General features: G+C 42.8%; 1 protein-coding gene across 3 annotated transcripts in view; it reads right to left on the bottom strand.

Moving 5' to 3' along the window:
- Positions 1 to 20,134, bottom strand: part of smoc1 (SPARC related modular calcium binding 1) — a 195,062-nt gene that overhangs the window by 115,713 nt on the left and 59,215 nt on the right. For all 3 annotated transcript variants that reach the window (XM_055640814.1, XM_055640812.1, XM_055640813.1), the window contains exon 6: positions 3,172 to 3,249. In XM_055640814.1, the coding sequence (XP_055496789.1) occupies positions 3,172 to 3,249 (78 nt within the window). The remainder of the gene's footprint in view (positions 1 to 3,171; positions 3,250 to 20,134) is intronic.

The following is a 20,134-nucleotide window of genomic DNA, read 5'->3' as shown; positions in this document are numbered from 1 at the left end:
CAACGCAGCCAAGTAATTACGCACTGCTGCCAGCAGCAACGCGTAACTTTCTCATGGACAGAGAAAGTAAATTACTCAGTGGGAATTTAAAGCGCAAAAAAAACGCTTTTTGGGAGATCAAACATGAGCCGAGTCTGGGAAATCAAGTCACTCCTCCACTATGGAAAAACGCTCCAATACCAACAATAAAAATGTGGATTTCAAACATGTTCGAAACATTACACCTGGAAGAGATGAGGCTCCTCCTAGCAGGCAAAGCAAACCACTTCCAAAAGACGTGGTCTGCATTTATGGAACTATTACAAGCATAAGGTGCAATAGTAATTTAAAAAAAATAAATGGGACTAGGATCTGGTAACGGGGGGTAAAAACAAAACACGGTTGGTATATCCTTTTTTGCGGAGTTTTGTGTTATAATGGAGCGATTGTTTCTCCTTTTTTTTCTTTCCCTTCTAGGGTCTATTTCCTTTCTTTACTTCCTTCTCTAACTTCTTCCCTAAGGGGCTTTCTTTTCCCAACACTTTCCTGCACCTTCACAACTCTTGCTCACTTTCCTTACTTCTTTTATTTCTACCTTTTTTAAAGCTCGAAAAATGAAGTGGTACAACAAATGTAATAAGATATATGTGAGGTGTATTACTGTAATTTACTGTACTTCTAATAAAAAATAAATAAAAAAAAAAAAAAGTCACTCCTTCACAGCTCTCTGTCGTGGGTGGACAGTCAAGCATCCAGCATCAGCACGTCAAATGTAATGCTCCATGTTAAGAACACTGTTGTTGTTCCAGCAGCTCTCTCTTCTCCCCCATTGAAGACAATGACTGGGATTAAGTTCTGGAGTACCTCCTTGGTCAGTGGCTCACCAACCACCATGGATTAAGTCACACTCTCACATTGGAGATCCTCGGACTACATTGGACTACCCTTGGGCTACCTTTAATCAGACTTTACTGGACTTTATCTTGAACTAAACATTATTCGCTTTATCCTGCATCTGACACTGTGGATGGCTCGATTGAAATGTATAGTCTTTCCACTGACTGGATAGCACGCAACAAAAAGCCTTTCACTGCACCTCGGTACATGGGCCAATAAACTAAACACTCTCACACTCACACTTTATCTCTCTCTCTCACTCTCTCTCTCTCACACACACACTCTCTCTCACACACACACACACTCTCTCCCTCTCACACTCTCTCTCACTCTCGCACTCTCTCTCACACTCACACACTCTCTCACACACTCCCTCTCACAATCTATCTCACACACTCTCTCACAAAAACACTCACACACACACTCACTCTCTCTCACACACTCTCACACACTCACATGTACTCTCTCGCACACTGTTTCTTGCACACTCTCTCTCACACTCACTGTGGGATGGGAGATTGCAACCTTCACGTGGTCCGCCCTGATTCGACAAATGCAATCAACCCGGTGAGCACAATCAAATAAGATCAAATAGAACAAGGTGCCCTGTAACTTTAGGCTGTGTACACCATACGCAAGAAGAATAAGACACTCTCACTCTCACACACTCTCACTCTCTCTCACACACTCCCTCTCACACTCTCGGGATGAGCATGATTTACTCAAGGCTTTGGATATATGTCTCAGTGTTGATTTAATTAAAGAAAACACAATTTTTGCTACTAAGAATTCAACTGTCATTGCTTTAGGATGACAGACAATGTGACCAAATTACTAAAATTGCACATCATTCATCAAAGGGCTGTGAGAGATTGACAGTCAGTCACCTCATGTGGAAATGGGCCCTTCAGCCCACAAAGGCCCTGATCTCTCTCCCTCCTAACCCCATTGTTCTGCCTTTTCCCCATAACCCCCGACACCCGTACTAATCAAAAACCTATCTATCTCTGCCTTAAAAATATCCATTGACTTGGCCTCCACAGCTTTCCGTGGCAAAGAATTCCACAGATTCACCGCCCTCTGACTAAAGAAGTTCCTCCTCATCTCCTTCCTAAAGGACCGTCCTTTAATTCTGAGGCTATGGCCTCTAGTCCTAGACTCTCCCACTAGTGGAAAAATCCTCTCTATCCAAGCCTTTTACTATTCGGTAAGTTTCAATGAGTTCCCCCCCTCATTCTTCTAAACATCAGGGAGTACTTGCCATCAAACGCTCATCGTATATTAACCCACTCATTCGTGGGATAATTCTTGTAAACCTCCTCTGGACCCTCACCAGAGCCAGCACATCCTTCCTCAGATATGGTGCCCAAAATTGCTCACAATACTCCAAATGCAGCCTGACCAGCACCTTCGTGAGCCTCAGCCTTACATCCCTAGGTTTGTATTCTAGGCCTCTTGAAATAAATGTTAGCAAAAAATAGTTACTGTTTAGTTTAGTTTTAGCTTAGAGATACAGCATAGAAACAGGCCCATCGACCCACCGAGTCTGCACTGACCAACGATCTCCTGTCCTACACTATAGGGATAATATACAGAAGCCAAATAACCTACAAATTTGTACATCTTTGGAATGCGAGACGAAACCAGAGCACCTCGAGAAAATCCTTACAGACAGTACCCGTAGTCAGGATCGAACCCAGGTCTCTGGTGTTGTAAGGCAGCAGCACCACCAGCTGCCCCACCACGCCACCCTGATATAATATTGTTCCACTTGATACTATTCTCCAAGCAGAAAGACAATATCGTAATTATCCCAAAGCAATAAACCAAATTCAAATTCTGAAGAAGGGTTTCGGCACAAAACTTTGCCTATTTCCTTCGCTCCATAGATGCTGCTGCACCCGCTGAGTTTCTCCAGCACTTTTGTGTACAAACCAAATTCAATGTTCTTTCCCCAGTAAAAACCTGTTACTCAAAAAGGAAGCCATTGGTGGCATACAATACTCCCAAACTTAAACACCAGGTCAGAGAAAGATGATCAAAACACGGAGGGAAGGCTGGCTGGACTATGGTGCCATCCTCACCTTGGTGCCATTTATGTTATGTTGTGTCGTGGACTTTCTGTGTTTGTGCTTTTTAAAAAATTCAATTTCAATTTTATTTTTAATGTTTTATTATTTATTTATTATTATTTTTATGATACTGCCTGCAAGGGAAATTCATTTTGTTGTCTCAAATTGAGACAATGACAATAAATTTGAATACAATACAATACAATACAAAAAGTGGACTCACCGTCTCCGTCAAACACCGGCTGGGTTTCCGCAGTTGGCGTCGGCTTCGAGTTGAGCGTTAGAAAGAATTGAAAAGAAACTACCATTATTGAGGTAAATACTATCTACTCTCCAGCACTATTGAATGATGGGTTTTGCACATGGCCCGGCCACTTGGTGGACAAAACAGAAAGGACAAAAGCGACAAAGGAGAGGAAACGCGCGGTGCACAAAGAACTAGGACAGAGAATCACCTCAGGAAAGACATGCAGAACAATGCCGAACACTTCCCAGAGTCAGCCAGTTGTCGGGACAGAGACACACGACATGCAGTATTACAAATCCAAACCAGGATGAAGAAAATATCGCATTAAGTCACAGGAGTCAAAATCACCTGCAAATAAAGACTGGAGAACATTGGAATTTGATGGAACAACCTTTCAACTTAATGTATCTATTTTTGTTTATACGAATAAATAGTCAGTCAGAGCAAACCAAAAAAATCTTACTTTTAAACCAGATTCAGGCTGAAGGGGTTAGGGGTTCAATTCTCTTTGTTTTCCAACAGATATTCAGGGTTCCATCTTGGGCACACTTTGATGGTGGATGAAGCATTCTGATCATCTTGCGATGGTTGTGATCCAGTCAAACTTAGAATTGGGTTACCTCTTGCAATCAAGCTACCCTTGATGATAGCAGATATTTTTCCCCATTGGTTTTGAGGGAATACATTGGAGAGCTCCAGAGTGTTAAGGGTTCCCTCTCCACATGGTACCATTTTCAGTTTGAGTGGACCATGTCAATCCCACCTGTAAAGACTTGGCAAGTCTTGTCTTCCCACTTGGTGCGAGGTGATAGACGGCCGCTGGATTATACAATGGCTCACCAATCCTCCAGGATTATCCCAGAGGCGACGGAAATTAATTCACACTACACCCAGCAATCCAGGGAGAAAATTACACAGTTAAAACACGCACCAACCCTTTTCCCTTGAAAATGTTTTGTTTACGAATATTTGAAACCTTTGAAACCATTTTGAGTAGCCAACTCTGGTTGGAAGTTGCAAGATCACACGGTGAGACCTGTAGAGATACGTCCAGCTGGAGCTGATGACATCCCAGTAGAGTGGCCGTTAAGAGGTTGGCACAGCGGTAGAGCTGCTGCCTCATAGCGCCAGAGACCCAGGTTCGATTCGGATCTCGGCCGCTGCCTGTGTGGAGTTTGCACGTTCTCACTCTGACCACATGGGTTTCCTCCAGGTGCTCCGGTCTCCTCAGGCATCCCAAAGATGTGAGGGTTTGTAGGTTAATTGGCCTCTCTAAATTGCCCCGAGGGTGTGAGGTGTATATATTTATATTATGGTATATGGACACATATATGTTCTGTATTATTCATGCCTACTATATTCTGTTGTGCTGTAGCAGGCAAGAATTTCATTGTCCTAACTGGGACAATAAACTCTTGAATCCTGAGATGCGAAAGTGGGAGAACATAGAACTAGTGTACGGGTGATCAGTGGTCGGTGTGGGCTCAGTGAGCCGAAGAGCCTGTGTCCACAGCGTATGTTTAAAACTACAACTAAGGGCCAGCACCAAGTCAATTACTGGGGATGAGCAAGATTAACGTCAACTGTGACCCAGCTCCTACCGCCAGCCAGAAGAGCTGCCACGTGTCATTGCCTTTTGCCCCTGTCCCACTTAGGAAACCTGAACGGAAACCTCTGGAGACTTTGCGCCCCACCCAAGGTTTCCGTGCGGTTCCCGGAGGTTTTTGTCAGTCTCCCTACCTGCTCCACTACCTGCAAACTCCGGCAATCACCTGCAACCTCCGGGAACTGCGCGGAAACCTTGGGTGGGGCACAAAGTCTCCAGAGGTTTCCGTTCAGGTTTCCTAAGTGGGACAGGGGCATTTCTCCCCCAGCATGGTTACCAGGGTGGAAGGGGGGAGAGGATGGGGTCAATGAGGCTAGGGGAATGGGATGATAAGATCAGGTGTAAAAACGAGACCAGCCAAGATCAGGATGAACGACTGAGTGTGCTGGAAGGACTAGGTGGGCAACACACTCTTAACCAGAAATATAAAAGCAGTGATTTTACAAAATATTACATATTAAACAAATGTATGGTGGAATAATACTACAACGGTGTTCCAGCGGGATGATTTTAATGCAGTGCAGTGGCTCTCAATGCATCTTGCATCCCCTTTGATTTCTATTTCCATCAACTTCAGGCAGAGCAGTAACTCAGGTAACTGACCGTGGATTTGCCATTGCCTGCATTAACCCAGCCATTGTATGTAAGAAGGAACAGCAGATGCTGGTTTATACCGAAGATAGTTGCAAAATGCTGGAGCAACTCAACAGTTCAGGCAGCATCTCTGGAGAAAAAGAATAGATGATATTTTGGGCCGGTACCCTTCTTCAGACACGTTTCAGGTCGGTGTTTGGTCTCAGGAAAGGTTCCTACCCGAAACGTTGCCTATTCTTTGCCTCGATAGATGCTGCCTGACCCGCTGAGTTACGCCAACATTTTGCGTCTATCTTAACCCAGCCATTCCTGGGTTGCTTTGAAGGACAACATGGACTTCTCACAAACCACAGAGGGGTGCATGGCTCAGCGAATTTCCATCACCAGATCCACTGAAAAAGTCTGGTATTATTAATCAGTAGTATTTGAGCCTTAACACAAGCTCCACTCCCCAATACAAACTACCCTCGGCTCATTCAACACTGCCATTTGATGATAGACACAAAGTGCTGGAGTTTAGACAACACAGAGTGCTGGAGTAACGACAAAAATGTAAATGTAAAATACAAAAATGATGGGTGACCTTCTTCAGACTGAAAGGGTCCCGACCCGAAACGTCACCCCTTCCTTTTCTCCAGAGATGCTGCCTGACCCGCTGAGTTACTCCAGCACTTTGTGTCATCTAAACCAGTATCTGCAGTTCCTTCCGACACATTTTGCCATTTGATGAATGACGTTAGGGCAAAACGATGGCGCAGTGGTAGAGTTGCTGCCTTACAGCAGCAGAGGCCAGGGTTTGATCCTGACTCTGGTGCAGTTTGTACAGAGTTTGCACATTCCTCCTATTACCGTGTGGGTTTTCTCTGGGTGCTCCGGTCTCCTCCCACACTCCAAAGAAGTGTAGGTTTGGAGGTTGATTGGCTTCTGTAAATTGCAGATTGTCCCTAGTGTGTAGGATAGTGTTAGTGAGCAGGGTGATCGCTGCTCAGCGCGGACTCGGTGGGCTGAACGGCCTGTTTCCGCGCGGTGTTTCTAGAGTCTAAAGTAAAGTTGCTTAAATTAGTCACTGTACAAAGCTTATTTGCCCAGCCTGGGATGCATTATCCCACCTTACTGTTCAGTCTTCGGGCTGGCGAGTGGGTCTTCAGCTTGGCAACAAAGTACAGTTGGGAAAAAAAAAAAATCTGTAGCTGCTGGAAATCTGAAATGAAAAGAGAAGCTAGAAACACAGATGGTCAGGCAGCATCTGGGGAAAGAGAAATAGAATTAGTGTTTCAGTTCAAAGATCTTTCATCATAGCTTTCCCAGCTCTGATGAAGGGTCTCAGACTCAAAATCTTAGTTGTTTCCTTTTTCACAGATGTTGCCTGACCTGATGGAAGGTTCCGGTATTTTTTCAAACTATTTCCACTATAATTCTCAGCGCCGATGCCCCACAAGGATATGGCCTCAACATCCTTACTACACCTCTTACACATGTCCAGCCAAATTCCGCTCCAGCCCAATTTACAGGTTTGCTGATAACACCACCCTAGTGGGGCAGATCTCAAATGATTAACAGACAAAATGCAGGAAGGAGATACAGAGTTCTATAACATGGTTTCAAGACAACAACCGCCTCCAACAATGACAGTGGTTATTCACAGCCCAGTCAATATAAATGATACTGAACTGCAGATGGTCAACAGCTTCTAGTTCCTAGGCATAATCATAACCAACATTTATCCTGGATTAACCACGTTGAAGCTGTGGCCAAGAAAGAAAACACCTCACATTTTCTGTATCTGTAATGCTATAACTCTGGAGAAACAAAGAACTGTAAATGTTGGTTTATACCAAAGATAGACACAAAGTGCTGGAGTAACTCAGCAAGTCAGGCAGCATCTCTCCAGATGCTTTGTGTCTATCTGCGCTCTCACACTGATCCACTCTATTCTGCAGACTGGTATTTTTCTATTTGCACTACCTTGTAGTCTGCAGAGTAAGATTTGATTGGAGCGTTGTGCAAACAAAGTTCTTTGCATTGCATCTCAGTACAAGTGACGATAATAAATCAATACCAAATTTGCTGTACTTATTGGATTGGCTGAACTGGGGAGGGTTTAGGTCCTTATCTACACCCCTAGTATGTGATTAGGAAGTAGCACTTGCCATAATGGCTGTTAATATTGACCAAATTAAATGATGCCTGCATTTGTCAGAATTGCTTAAACTTTGTCTGTGGAAATTTACAGGCTCTGGATGGCGCCAATCAGTCTGAACATCAGAGTGATATGTAAGGGTGAAAGATCCAGGTGTTCTCCTCATTTCCCCATAATTGATAAAAATGTATAAAAACTCTGCAAACAAACTTAAATGCATCAATGTGATTGGATTGCTGCAAACTAATTGTAAATATTGTAAATAATGTTGCATGACAGTTACCCTGCTGTTTGTTGATTGGCCAATGTGTTAAACCCTGGCAGGTCTGTTTGAGTTCCAGGGTAAATGTTGCATTATTCAAGTTAAGTTAGCTTCTTCCAAAAGCTTCTCCTAGAAACAATGTATGGGAGACTCTGTTATTGGTTTGGGGAACTGTCAATAATGTACTGATGTAATTAATATGTTTGATTGGACTGTAAAGAGACCACCCCTATGTAGTTCGGCCCCTCAATGTTCGTGGACCTATAAAAGGTGGCTCCATCTTAGATTGGTGTCAATCTTCTGGAAGGGCGCTTGGGACTGCGAGATCTTTTGGAGCATTTCTGCTTGCATGAGGCTGAAGGGCAGAGACAAGGATCAAACCCGTGGTGGTTTAGGTATCGTATAGGGGAATTTGCTGTTCAATCTAAAAATAAAGATTAGTTGTTCCAGTGCTTGACATAGTGGTTTTTAACTGAACTAGACTGGGGGTAAGCTTGAGAAGAGCGTATTTACATTGGGGGCTCTCATCCGGGATCTCAACGGACCCCCAAACACAAGCTTGCGATTAAGGGTGTTGAGCTGATCCCGATCGCTAGTGCAGAAATCGGCGCCACAGTGTAGTTTTCGCATTGGTGTTCATCACTTCGCTAGTTGGAGCAGATCGATCATTCGCGGGCTTGGGAAAGGGTCCCAACGAGATCATAGAACAGAGTCTAGCAAGCACTGGGGCAAAAGTGCCTTTGGGGTTAGAGAATTGGGTTAAAGCCCCATAAAACTAGGGTTGGGTTAAAGGCCTTCTCCTCTGGGTTAAAGGCCCGTAAAACCTGGTCGTAGTTAGTAGCTGCAGCTGCTTACAAAAAACAAAATACTCTTCCATAAAAAATAAAACTAGAGGTTCGAGGCCCTGCCCAGATCGGGTATCCAATTGACTGGATATTTCAAGACGACCTGGGTGTAACAATGCTAAGCGGCTAAGCACTGTGTCATTGCTGGGAGTGCAGATTGGAAGCGCGCTCCAAAGATCGGCATCGGCATCGACTGCCAACGTGAAGAGGTTACGCGCTGACACCCGGTGCCAAGCAGGTGGAAAGGAAGAAGCCTTATTGATAGGGAGAGCCTATGTTGGTTAAAGTCCACACCTGTTTAAGGTGCCCATGAAAAGACGGGGGAGGACCCTCGTAAAGGCATAGGGCACTCGATGGTTAGAGTATAGATTGGTTGAAAATATTCTAATCAATTCGGGAATTCTATATCCACACAAATTTGAATTGAAATTAGCATACGTCGAGTTCCGCACCAAAAAGCTAATTAGTCAGATCAGAGCGATTTGAAATTCTTCGATTTGAAAGTCACTAAATTCAGAATCTCATATTGAAGTGCTGGACAATTTAAAGTGTGCACATATTTTGTCAGAATTCTGTGTATTAAAATAAAACTTCGAAGTTGTGTATAAAGTATATGTAAGGCTGCCACTATTGCATTGTGTTTACCGTGTATTGCCTTTGATTTAAATTTCAAGTGTTAGATACACTGTTATGGTGATAGTTTAAATCGGCTGTAATAATATAGCTTGATCGGGACTTGTTATAATCGGAGTCCGACTCGTGATTGTTCGGCCAAGGGTTCGTAACCTTCCGATCATTGTTTTGGCGGAGGGGTTGTTCCATTGACCGAGCATACCACAAGGAGGGATTAAAATATACTGTGATTTATTTTTCGAACTGTACAGTTGACGAATGCGATATTAGACGAATGGTCGTGGTTTATATAGGCATGTGGTTGTGTGTAATAATAATAATAAGCGGTAAAATTTATTTTCTGTATACAATTTTGTTTGGGTTTCTGGAGCTCATTTGCATGTGTTTAGATTGAGGTTGCTCTGGGTATAGGAAACGGGTTGTGGGAACGTGTTTGATTGTGGTCGATTGTTCCCTGGAGCACCTTAATCCGTAGATGATTGAGGACTGTTAAAATTGTAGAGTGGAATTGTGTGAGAAGAGATTCAGGTGTACGATTGAATAGATTGGAAAGATTGATTGTGCGATTGTATTGAAAGTGATGCGAGACTACTAGCGTTTCGGACCCGTTGGCCATTGTTCGGGAGCGATCTTGGTAGTCTTGGGGATTGAGGTAAGGGGGAAATAGTTAAGAAGGTGTGAGTGGCTTAGGAGTTGCTTCCATTGTCCTTTAGAATGGGGAATCACGTGGATCGAGATATGACTGCCGATTCTGAAAGTCTGTTACAAGTAATATGCAGGGAGTTTCCACAAAGAGCTGAACGATTGAGAAATCTTCCCGGGGTATTAAATAAAGAATTAGGGAGTGAATTATTTCCTGAAGGTGGCGTAGATACAGTGAAGGGATTGAAGTACATTGAGCAAATTATATAGCAATGCAGCGATAGAGAAGAGGCAAGGGAATTAATTGGATTGTGGAAAAATTATTATGAGGAACGGAAGGCAAGTAGAGACACGGAAAGATTGGCAAGTTGGAAGGGAGCAACTTGGAAGCGGGGGATAGAATTAGAGGATACTGAAGCATACCAACCTCCAGGCATATTCAGAGAGGAGCCTGAACGTATTAAAAATGGGAAAAGAAAATCTTCCAAAGGGAAACGGCCACCAGTGAATCTCGAGCGTGAGGACCCGATGGTTGGCGTTAGTTTTGAGGGGGACGACAATGAGTATTTAGAAGATTGGGAATGTGTTAGAAGTAAAGATCCACGACCACCATATTACTCCTCTTATGATCCCCAAGCCTCAGATACGCATTGTGTAGCTTATGAACAGAATAGACAATCAGATTCTGTAGCACAGGATTCCTTAAACCCGACCGCTCCATTCATCGTAGATAGTCTGAGAGTTCAAGGTACCAGAAGCCAAAATAAAAGGAAAACTCAAGTAGTTAAGGACAAAGAAGGTAGAGGAAGAGTACAGAAATCAGGATATTCTTGCGAGCTTAAACCTAGACGAGTTGAACGAGTAGTGAGAGGAAAAGGAATCATTTAGGAGGTACCGTGAACCCCGTAGTGAAGGGGAAGATACATCTGGGGGTGAGACAACAATTGAAGAAACCAAGATAGATCTTGATATGGCAGAAAGTAGAAAAACTAAACAAACAACCCTTGGACAGTTCCCTGTTAGGCAAATGCCTAATCCTTCTTTTGATCCGGCCAATGTAGTGAGTGCAAATAATCCCCGTACTATAAGAGTCTATAACCCATGGAAGCCCAACGAGATGATGGCTTTAAGTCAAATACCCGATCGCAGAAAATCACCTGCTTCTTTTGTGGATCACCCAAGAACGACAATGTGCGTTTACCACGCAGACTCCCGAGATCTATGGGCAGTGATCCAGCAAATAATTACCCCAAGTGAACATACCAGAGTCCTAACAATTTTAGGACAGCTGTCGCACGAAGCTCTAGCGAATATAATAGCGGACAATAATGCAAGGGTAGAGGCTGTTTTAACGGCCCTTGCAAACACTCTTCAAAAGCCGATTGACTTAGCCAGAATCCTAGATGTAAGACCAAAAAAGGGAGAGGGAGCAGATGAATTTTTAGAACGATTCTCCGAATTATATATGGATCAATCGGGTGACAAATTATCGAATCGGAGTAAATTCCCCACAATATTGTGGCATCTTATTGAATTGCCTTCCCACTAACGTAGCGGAATACATTAAAACTAATAACATGGACTGGACAGAAAATAGTGCCAGTCAAATGGCTAGGGCAGTAAGGTATCACTGGAGGGACATAAAGAAGCAGGAGAGTCTGCCTGCAGTAAAACAAAAGACCGAATATGTACTCAGAAAGGAAATGCCAAAATCTGATCCTGAATCATGGATCCCCAGAGTACCAGCAAATTACGGATTGGGAAAAATTAGAGTATAGGAATATCTAGACCGATATCACAGACAGATACCTGCCCTGGAGCCAGTACCCCAGAGACCAAGTTTAAGGAGATACAGGTCATCTGGTGTGGGCCAGTGTTATACTTGCAGTGATAGGTCACTGGAGTAGGGGGTGCCCAAATAGAGAAAAGAACGAAAGAGGGGGTCACAGAAGAAATTTTGAAGACTAAAAAAAATAGATCAACGGGATCCTAGAGAGCACAGAGGGAACTGGCAGAAAAATCAAGAATCAAGGGGGGGAAATCTCCTTTTCCCAGAATAACCCATTCACACGCCTATGATCAGCAAACCTAATGGTGACTGGATGCAAGTCTGACGAAGAACCTACATTGTCTGTACAATTAGAAGGGAACACCAGCACTGGCACATCCATGTCATCCCTCCAATCAATTTATAATCTCCCAGAATCAAAAGAAGTTCAGAACTTGTCCGGTTTCAAGGACAAGTTTGCCAGTATCCCATCTCTGAGCCAGTTGAAGTAGTACATGGCAGAAAGGCAATCAGACACAGATTTGTGATAACCACCGGATTAGATTGCAATTTGATGGCTAGAGATTTGCTCTGTGCTTTCCAATTAAAAATAGAATGTGGCGACAGAGGCATAGTAGTGACCCCCTGGGCTCCCTTATGGCAGTGTTACTCCATAGTGACCCCTCAATGGTGGTCCTTAGATCTGGACGAAGAACCCCCACTTCACATTACACTGGCCTACGACAGGAGTGGGAAGGATAAAGAACTGGAAACCTTCTTTACACCACAGAAAGGACAGGATTGGGAGGTGGAAGTGTTGACACTAGTTGAGGGGAAGATGGAGCTGCCGAATACACCAAAATACCAGCACAATTATGGAAAAGAACTGAAGAACTTGCTCCTCACATTACCTGGAAGGTGAATTACCCGGCAAGAGCTAATGACCTAGGAACGATGGTAAGAAAGGCAATCACCATGGCAGACCCGAATAATTACCAAAGCAAAATTTGTCTAATCAATATGTTGTTGAATTTTATCAGGCCCCAAGGGCAGTTGTTACTCGCTTATGTCATCATCTGGGGAGTGAGGTATGTGAGTATGTGGACCCCCAAGTGTGGGCAGAGGACACAGCTCAGGTAGGATGCGTGAACACCAATCCCATCCAAGTAGCTCTCCAGAAAGGGCTAACTCTTCCTTCAATACAACAATATCCATTAAAATTACAGGCTGTCAGCAACATTGACAAATTAATTTGGGTTTTGTTGGAACAAGGAATATTGGTGAAGTGCCATTCGATTTGTAACACCCCTATTCTTGCCGTCCCAAAACCGGGAAAGGAGGGGCAATATAGACTAGTACAAGATCTGAGAGAAATCAATTCTGTTGTGGAACCGCTCCATGCCCGAGTGCCAAACCCTGCCCATATCCTAGCACAAATACCAGCTGAAACAAATATCTTTTCGCTAGTCGACCTGCAATATGCATTCCTTTCTCTGCCTCTTCACGAAGACACCCAATATTTGTTTGCTTTTACATATAGGGGCCAACAATACACCTGGACCAGATTGCCTCAAGGATTTATCAATTCACCTATTTTATTTTCCAGGTGTCTACAAGACCAATTGAGTACTTTAAAGTTCAAAATGAATTCAACATTAGTGCAGTGTGTTAATGATTTATTAGTGGCCAGCAAAAACGAATCCAGTAATCGGAAAGACACTGCTCAACTACTAAACTATTTAGCTGATTTGGGATATGTTGTCTCCCAGTCAAAAGTATTGATTGCCTAGGAGAAAGTAACATTTTTAGGAATTACAATTTCGGCAACCGAAAGGAGTCTCGAGAAAAGCAGACTTGAACCCACCTGCGAATTCCCAATCCCAAAAGAAGCCAAACAAATGAGGCAATGGCTTGGCATGGTCAATTATTGTAGAACCTGGATCCCTAACACAGTTCTGGAAACCAAGGAACTAACACCCTATAGCAGCAAGGAGGGTGAATTCAAATTAACAAAGAAAGCACAAGAGGCCTTTGAAAACTTAAAAAGATCACTGATGCAAGCCCTGCCATTTTATCTGAATGTGCAACTTCGGTTCCGACTCAAAAACATGGGGATAGACATAGTCCAGTTGCGAATTACTCCTCTAAATTAGATCCGGTAGCCAGGGGACATCCACTTTGCACTCAAATTTTAACTGCAATATATAATAGTTTACAATCAGCTGCTAATTTGATCCCCCAGCAGGAGATTGTAGTGTACTGTTCACATTCGGTATCAGCATTGTTGGTGCAGCTTCAAACCCAACACTTAACAATGGCCCGCCAAAATAAGTATGAAATCTATCTTTTGAATAATGCAAAACTGCAATTCAGACATTGTACATTGATTAACCCAGCCTCTTCTTATTTCACCTCCAGAAGAGCAATCAAAAGCAGGACATGACTATCTATTTGTCATAGAGGAGGAAATATCTGTAAGAGAGGACTTGAGGGATGCTGACATCACATTATATGTGGACGGGAGCACATCTATTGGACCGTGGGGTGAGAGATTGTCTGGGTATACAATTGTTGATCAGAAAGTGGAAATTATAGAAGCAGCGGCCTTTGATTCACCATATTCAACAAAGCAAGCTGAATTATTCGCTTTAATAGGGCTCGTATTATTGGGGGAAATCTAAAAGTAAATATTTACACTGATTCTCAGTATGCATTTGGGGTGGTGCCTGATTGTGGACAATTATGGAAAAATAGGGGATTTCTAACTTCCACAGGAACCCAAATCTCAAATAAACAATTGGTGACAGATTTATTGAAGGGCTTTATGCTACCCAGACAAATTTCTGTTATGAAATGTAGCACCCACAGTAAAGGACAGACTCCAGTTGATATTAGGAATCGTAATGCCGACTTGGTAGCTAAGAAAGTATCATGGGAACGTAAAGTGGTGGTACCCAAAATGATGAGGCAGGCTAAAAGTATAACTAACAAGTCCCCCTCGGAGAAACTGATGCCAACCATCCAAAATAATTTGTTCAATTACAGGAGGAGGCTACTGAAGGAGATAAAGAATGATGGAGACAACTTGGGGTGTGTGCACTGAAAGATTGTATGACTGGACTGTCGTCGACAGCTACTCCCAACAGGGCAAACTTTGCATAATGACAGACCCCATTCATTAGCAGTAATGGTCCACACTTTATACAAATCGAGAATGCGTGCACTATGTGCAATCCCACAGGCTGTTGGTTAGCAAAGGAATAGGGGAGACTGGACTTGGTGGCAAATCCCCAAAGCCCTACTTCAGACTTTAGCTCAGGGAAATCTAGATAAGCAGTAATTGTTTATGGTCTGAAACCATGAAAATACAATTTCCACCATATGACTGCAGAGATGATCGAATATTCTAGGACCAGAGCCTTAGGATGTTCTAGAAGGCAGCTTTAGGGAAAATCGTTAGCAACACCATTGCCTATGGGTCCAAATAAAGGTTGGATGCGACATTGCAGATGGACTATATCGAATGAAAGTGAGAAAGATGGGTACATCAGGGGGATATAAAGGTATGTATTCTTGTCATAGTCGATGTATGGGATCAGCTGGAGGTGGATCAAAGCTTACCCACGAAAACCTTGAGAACAAAATACACCAACATCTTTTTGTTAGAACGGAGTAAAGCAGTACATGTTGTCATTAATGGTGATAAAATAATGAGACCAAATGAAAGACACCATAAAATGAGGATCCCTAGATTGCTTAACGGTATCCCCATTGAACTTTTGTAAGGGACAGGTGTAGTTCAGATAATGGTCCACACTTTATTGATTGATTACTGTAAATCAATAAAGTAATTTTGTGAACCCTGCTGTTTGTTGATGGGGATTACCAGCAGCCAATAAATGTACACTGTGCTTATCGAAGCTTCACATGGCTCTGTTATTGTTGGGGAACTCGCTATAATGTACTGAAAATATGGATTGGATTGTAAATCAGACCCCCTCAAAAAAAAATCTTATCGTTGCCAAATTTCTGGAAGGTGCGCTGGGGGCTGCATGACCTTTGGAGTGTTTCTGCTTGCACGAGACTGAAGGGCTTGGTCAGGCAGAGACAAGGATCGAACCTGTGGTGGTTTGGGTATCGTGTAGAGGAATTTGCTGTTCAATCTAAAAATAAAGATTAATTGTTCCAGTGCTTGACTCAGTGGTTTTTGACTGAACTAGACTGGGGCTAAGCTTGAGAAGAGCGTATTTACATTGTGGGCTCGTCCAGGATTTCAACGGACCCGCAAACACAAGCTTGCAATTAAGGGTGGAGACAAAGAAATCGTGGTGCGGTTTCTTTGGGGTTAGAGGTTCTTGGGAATTCCCAACGGATTGTAGAACAGAAATGCCCATAAAAGTGCCAGGGGGGTTAGGGTTAAAATTAGCCTTCTCTTCTGGGTTAAAGGCCCGAATGACTTGAGAAGGGAAAAAAGTGTCTTTCGGAAAAGTTGTTTCAAGCAAATTATTTCTGGAGAGTATAATCAAATTCTACTAATTTCTATAATCAGGGTCTACTGGGAACACGAACTAGCTATAAAAATGTCAAAAGAGAGGTGGGATAAACATTTACAATATGTGCATAAATGCTCGATTAACGTAAGACACACTCTAAATTTAATTCAAAATCTTACACAGATTATACTATTCAAAAACCAAATAAGTAAACTTTTTCCTAACGTCTCACCTATTTGTGATAAATGCCGATCTCAAGAAGCTACTATAGCGCACATTTGTTTTTTGTATAAAAATTCAAAGATTCTGGACTGAAATCTTTGAAATCTTCACAAAAGTATTCAAAATAAAACTGATACCAAAACCTGAATGGATTATCTTTGGAACAATGGAAGGTAGCCCTGAACTAAATGTGTTTCAAAATAATCTATTTAATTATGGGCTAATAATGGGAAAAAAGCTTATACTTAAATTCTGGAAGAACGCTCCTTTTCCAACAATAAATATGTGGATTTCAAATATGTTTGAAACATTAGACCTGGAAGATATGAGACTCCTCCTTGCAGGCAAATCAGACCACTTCCAAAAGACGTGGTCTGCATTTATCGACTTACTACAAGAATAGGGTGCATCAGTACTTCAAAAAAGAAATGGTGTCAGGATCTGGTTAGGGGGGAGGACAAATACCAAGTTGGTATATCCCTTTTGCGCGGTTTTTATAATAGAGCTTTTGTTTTTTTTCTTTTTCCTTCTTTCTTTTCTAGGGTCTATTTCTTAATTATTTTCTCTAACTAATGGGGTTTTTTTTTTGGATCACTCTTTTACACTAACACAACTTTCTTTCTCTCACTTTCTCTACTTTCTTTATTTCTATCCTTCCTTAAAACTTAACAAATGAAGCGGTACAATATATGTAATAAGATATATCTGGCTTGTACTATTGTAATTTACTGTACTAATAAAGACAAATATTTAAAAAAAAAATTCTGTTGTTGCAAGCAGGATTATCACTGGAATGTACATTTCATTGAAGGTATCCCGTTTCCCACAAAATGCTTTAAATATATAAGGATTCCATCCAATATCTGATTTGTTCAGGCGTTAATTTCTTGTTGTGAGGTGTTTAGAGATTTTTGTTTAAGAACTCGAGGTTTGGAGTAATATGGACCAAACGCGGGCAGGTGTGAGTAGTGTAGCTGGGACATGTTAGCTGGTGTGGGCAAGTTGGGTCGAAGGGCCTGTTTCCACACTGCAGCACTATGATTCTATGACTCACTAACTGAATTTTTCTAGAGATGCAGCATGGAAACAGGCCCTTAGGCCATCGGGTCTGTGCAAACCATCAACCATTAATCCCACGTCAACCTCATTTGTTATACTCGCCATGCATTCTCTTCAACTGCCAATTAACCATCTTTGGGATGTGAGAGGACATCAAAGCGCCTGGGGGGGACCCACATGGTCACAGGGAAAACGTGCAAACTCCACACAGTAAGCGTCCAAAATCAGGATCGAACCTGTGGTCTCTGGTGCCGTAAAGCAGCGGCTCTACAAGCTGTGCCACTGAGCATCTGAAGTAACTGCTTTAATAACCAAAATCTATCTTTCCCGAATAATGCACACAAATTACACCAGAATCCTAAAACATCTATGAGATTGGGCAATTCACACTCAAGCCAAAATATGTATTTGTATAGCAGCCATCTCATCCACATGTGTCAGCGAGCAACACAAAATGACTGCCACACCTAGCTTGACAAACAGAAGGTTCAGAAATATTCAAACACAACTCGGTGAATACACAATATCAAGCCACTGCCTTACAATAAACAAAGAAAATCCAGGCCCTTCAACAAGTAGACAACAAATAATTCTGCTTGTGAATACCAAAGAGTTTGGGAAGTCTATTATCTGCTATAATGGAGGTGATGCAAAACAGAAAGAACTGTCTGACCTTTACTCATGCTAAAAATAACACATCGTGCTAAAGTAACACAACGGGCCAGGCAGCATCCCTGGAGAACATGGATAAGTGATGTTTGGTCATCTATGAACATGGATGGGAAACATCACCTACCCACGTTGTCCAGAGATGCTGCTTGACCCGCTGAGTTCCTCCAGCATTTGGGTTTTTTTTTTGTAAGCCAGTATCAATGTTCAGAATCATTTCACTTATTTTGTTCTATTCAGACAGACAGGGTTGGCTTGATACAAGAAAATGGGGAATTTTTTAACTATGCAAGTACAAAACAATCTGGCAGCCTAGTTGACATCTCTCCCCATTTGGACTACCATTGAACTCAAGCAGTTCCTTGTTTCTCCACGTAACGCTAATTCCATTCTGGAACCTAAAATGGCACTCGATTGAGTGTTGGTGCAGTTCCAAGTCATATTCCAACAATATTGTGGAAATTGCACACGGCATCTGCTGTTGCTTAATAATAGCATTTTGTCGTGACTGATCATTTTTATCTCAGCTATTTAATGGAAGATAAATATCCACAGACCTGAGACGTGTTGCACACCAGATGCTGCAACCTTTGAGATCATGATCTCAAGGCACAAATAAGTCCCTGTATATGAAAACACATAGTGAACTCTGCGAAGCCCATGTGTCAATGTTTCCGACTTCTACAGGGATAGTGGCGGCGTTGCTAACACTGGCTCAGACCGTTCAATGCTTGACTATGAGATTATATGCGGGACCATTGGGATTATTTACCAGTGTTGTCCTCTGCCATGATAGGAAGTTGCTATTATAGAACTGAACAACTGAGTCTGAAAAAGGGTCCCGACCTGAAACGTCACCTAATCATTTTCCCCAAAGATGCTGCCTGACCTGCTGCGTCACCCCAGCATTTTGTGTCTATCGTTGGAATAAACCAGCATTTACGGTTCCTTTTTTTTTAATTACACTGAGCAACTGAGACAACATTGGCACATTATCCCCGACATCATGGTAGCAGCATTTATTTAATGTGGTTTGCTCTTCCTCATTACCCCCTGCAGAGCTCAGAAGCAGAATGGCAACGCACCCCGCTCAGTGACAGAGGGCCACTTATGGCAGTGGAGCTCAGACACGTCAGGGCTAATCATCTTCCTTCCACCAGACACATGGGGGCGGGCGAACTTAAAAGTGACCGTCAGCTGACCCCGATCAAAACTGAAGAATAGCCCCGACTGGAAACGTCACCTGCCATTCCCTCCACAGATGCTGCCTGACCCCCTGAGTTCCTCCAGCACTTTGCTTTTTATCTTTTTGTTCGTTCCCAGCAAGTTTCATGCATTTCCAAGATGTTTGGAAATGACTTGGAAAAGCAATGCTCAGAAACATTGTACTAATTCTGTTTTATTCTTAGTTGAGCACAACAGACAGGGCAGTCTTGATGTGAGATAATGGGGAAGAATACAACAAGTGACAGCAAACTAGGAGCTCAGTTGACATCTCCCCCCATTTGGATGACCATGGAATTCAATGGAAAAATGCAAAGCCAATGCCCATTACTTCCCATCTGGCAAGAGGTATAGAAATGCAAAAACGCACACCTCCAGATTCAGGGACAGTTTCTTCCCAGCTGTTATCAGGCAACTGAATAATCCTATTAACTACTAGAGAGCAGTCTGAGCTACCATCTACCTCATTAGAGACCCTTGGAATCCCTTTGATCGGATTTAACTGGACGTTATTTTGCAATAAACCGCAGGAAATGTTACAATTGTCGCTTTACCCCCCCCCCCCCCCCCCCCCCCCCCCCCCTCCCTCCTCCATCCAAGGACCCAAGCAGTCTTTCCAGGTGAGGCAGATGTTCACCTGCACCTCCTCCAACCTCATCTATTGCATCCGCTGTTCCACGTGTCAACTTCTCTACATGGGCAAAACCAAGTACAGGCTTGGCGATCGCTTCGCCCAACAACTCTGCTCAGTTCACGCTAACTAACCTGATTTCCCAGTGGCT

The sequence above is a fragment of the Leucoraja erinacea genome, chromosome 9 (assembly GCF_028641065.1).
Source record: "Leucoraja erinacea ecotype New England chromosome 9, Leri_hhj_1, whole genome shotgun sequence".
Lineage (NCBI taxonomy): Eukaryota > Metazoa > Chordata > Chondrichthyes > Rajiformes > Rajidae > Leucoraja > Leucoraja erinaceus.
The sequence above is the reverse complement of the archived record's forward strand: the minus strand, read 5'-3'. Positions and strand labels throughout refer to the sequence as shown.